Raw genomic sequence first — 2,944 nt, forward strand, 5'->3', positions numbered from 1 at the left:
ATTGTAGCTTCAGAAGCACAGTATAAGAGAAAGATAATGAAATTACTAAGGAAAACAGATATCATTTCTTCCATGAACTTTAACCATGCTGATGTGCTGCAGTCACCACCAGGAACTTATTCTGTCTCTATGGCGACAGATAAGCAACATCTAAACCTGCATTTGGAATTATACAGTGGAATCATGGTGTCAGGAAATAAAGATGGGCCTTAAATACAGCAGAGCAAAAATAACCCTATAGAATACCACTTGTAAAGTACGTATCTTGTGCTGACCATGGGCCAGCCACTGATTATGTCATGTTATCTTTGTGATCACAGTGATGGCATAATTGTGATCAAGATTTTGGACATGCTACAATATCTATATTTTCAAGGACAGAATGAATTTCTATAAAGAAAGCAATCGCTGTCTAACCTTTTAAGACTCTACCAGTAACTAATAGAATATAATGTGTGAATGCACTGAAGTTCATACTGTGTATTTTCATTTTTCTAACTTTATTTGAATCTCTTCCTTCACCCATAACATCCTAATTTAGGCACCCTTCATTTCATCAGGGATGATTTCAAAATCACTTTACATCCATTACGTCTTTTCCCTTTGTTCTCATTTGCTTGCTTACAAATATTATATCAGGTGTCATTGATCTAGGATGCATAACGAATATTTTCTTGAACTGACGAGTTTATAAAACCATGCAGTAAAATAGCCAACTATTGAACTAAAGCCTCATTTTACTCTTCCTTGTTTGAAATAAAAAAAATGAAACTATGAAGTTGAACATGGAAATTTATTGTTCAAATACAAGAATTGTAGATATTTGTTGACATCTCCAAACGTAAATTTCAATCTCCTTTAGGCTCCATAATCTGACATGTATTTGACAGATCAGTTTTAATTAGGATGGTTTTCACGTAATGATGATTATTGATGAGTTTACTTGAAAGAGAGGAGGCAGATGTATTGATGAGTTTACTTGAAAGAGAGGAGACAGATGTATCAGCGATTGTTGGCACTGAGAACCATGAGCTGCCTCTCTCTTGCAGGTTAAGAAAAGGATTGTCATGGGCTGACATATCGCTATGCCTGTCTGGAAATTTAGAAGGTTCCACCATCAGTCCAGAATAACTGCTCTGTAATGGAGATTCGATGTGGTTCTGAGAAGTAGATGTAGTTGTAGTAGCAAAGTCCTCAACGTGGCCGTTTGCTTGAGTGTAGCTTCTCTGTGAGTGCCAATTAAAAATGCTCAGTTTTTTTAAAACTTCAGGTTGATCTACCACAATCTGGTCTGTGTGTCTAACTGATATTGCTGATGGGTTAGGTAAGTCACATGGAGATAGGGCACTGGTATTAGCGACTATCTGGCTGGTATGAGGCTTTTGTATGAAAGGCACACTTAAACTTGTGGAAGCTGGAAATGCGCTCTCTCCACTCATTTCGGGAAGAAATTCAGAGTTATGATCATCCTTTTTGACACTTGCTTTAGCACGCTTCTTGTTACCTTGAACTAATGAAGATATTGGAGACACATTGTTAATTCCAACTCTTCTTTGCATTCTTACTAAAAGTTGGGGATGGCCTCTTTTGAAATTTGGATTATAGTAGGTCTGTAACTAAAATAAAAGAATTAAATTATTTAGTTGCTTTATAAACCCAGGTAAAACTGACAAACAAAGCTAAGTTATAAAAACGTATCCCTTTAATGGAACCAATTAAATAACATCAAATAAAATACCTCTGTTGGTAGTTTTAACAGGTAACATGTTAGAAAGAATATTCTCAACTAAAAGTATGTTGTATATATACAGCAAATACCACTTTAAGTAGCTTCAGAATTTATATCTGGTTTCAAGTTGATAGGAAAGTTTGTTAACATCCAATATTTTAACCTCCAGCTGTTTTCAACTTCAAAAACATAAAACTTTTTCAACAATTTGATATCTCAAGTTGAAATTCCATTTTAGCTACATATATGAACATGCTTTCTAGGTCACATGATTTAATCTGACATATTGCCAATAAGTGAAAATTTTGGAATACCTTACTCAAAGAGAGATGTTGTTTTCTTCTTCCAAAAAGACAGGTAGTGAAGCCGATCTTTGAACACTTTGTCGGTTTTTATGAAATCCATAAAGGTTAAGCTGTCGAATGAAACTTTTCATACTCTTGGTTTCAAATATTCTGAAAGGATCCTTTCTTTCCAAGACTTCTTTCTTAAAGAGTTCTTCATTGATCACTATACATGTGCCTGTCTCATCCCACCAAATAGATTCAAACTGATCACTTTCAACTATATTCCAAAGTTTTCGTGGAAATGTGAGTGAAAGAAAATCATTCCCATCATCTGTTTCAGAGACAGAATATGTGTAGTGTGGCCTTTTGATCACAAGATCCTCAGACAAAGCTTGAAAAGCATATTCTTCAATCATAGACCTCAAAACTGAGTCCCCAGTTGTATAATCATACAAAGAAGATCTAATGGAGGTTTCTGAATCAGTGGATTCATCTTTAGGAGGCCCATCTTGAATTTCTGAAGAAATATGTGCCATCTCAGAGAAACCTTTCTTCAGATAACTTTCTCATTTGTCTGGTTTTACACACTGCAACTTCAAATGATGTCTGCCTGGCCTGCAGAGAGAAACTCTTTAGACCATCACAGAGGTCCTCCCAGTCAAAAAGCTGTGACATCGCAAAATCACTGGTCTCCTAGCAATCAGAAGTTTGTTGTGACATCACAAAGTCACTGGTCTCCTAGCAATTGAAGGGTAATGTTCAACCAGTGTTTACTTCACCATCAACTTAAAATACAGACTGCTGACAGAAATAGTAACCAAAACCATGAAATATGCGAAATCTCATTACTAAAGATTTTTTTTTTTTTTGTTACTGTGTTTGGGATGGCGTTTCTCTTTCTGGCAGTTTGTGGTTCCTCTTTATTGTG

The 2,944-nt window shown here is 35.7% G+C and overlaps 1 protein-coding gene across 1 annotated transcript; it reads right to left on the reverse strand.

The window, feature by feature from the left end:
• Positions 1-848: 848 nt before the first annotated feature.
• LOC108635160 (heat shock transcription factor, Y-linked-like) lies at positions 849-2,552 on the reverse strand. The gene is given in 2 exon segments (XM_018045426.1): positions 849-1,616; positions 2,049-2,552. Coding segments are annotated over 2 exon segments (1,272 nt in total).
• Positions 2,553-2,944: the final 392 nt, after the last annotated feature.

Source organism: Capra hircus, unplaced genomic scaffold (genome assembly GCF_001704415.2).
Source record: "Capra hircus breed San Clemente unplaced genomic scaffold, ASM170441v1, whole genome shotgun sequence".
In the NCBI taxonomy this organism is placed as follows: Eukaryota; Metazoa; Chordata; class Mammalia; order Artiodactyla; family Bovidae; genus Capra; species Capra hircus.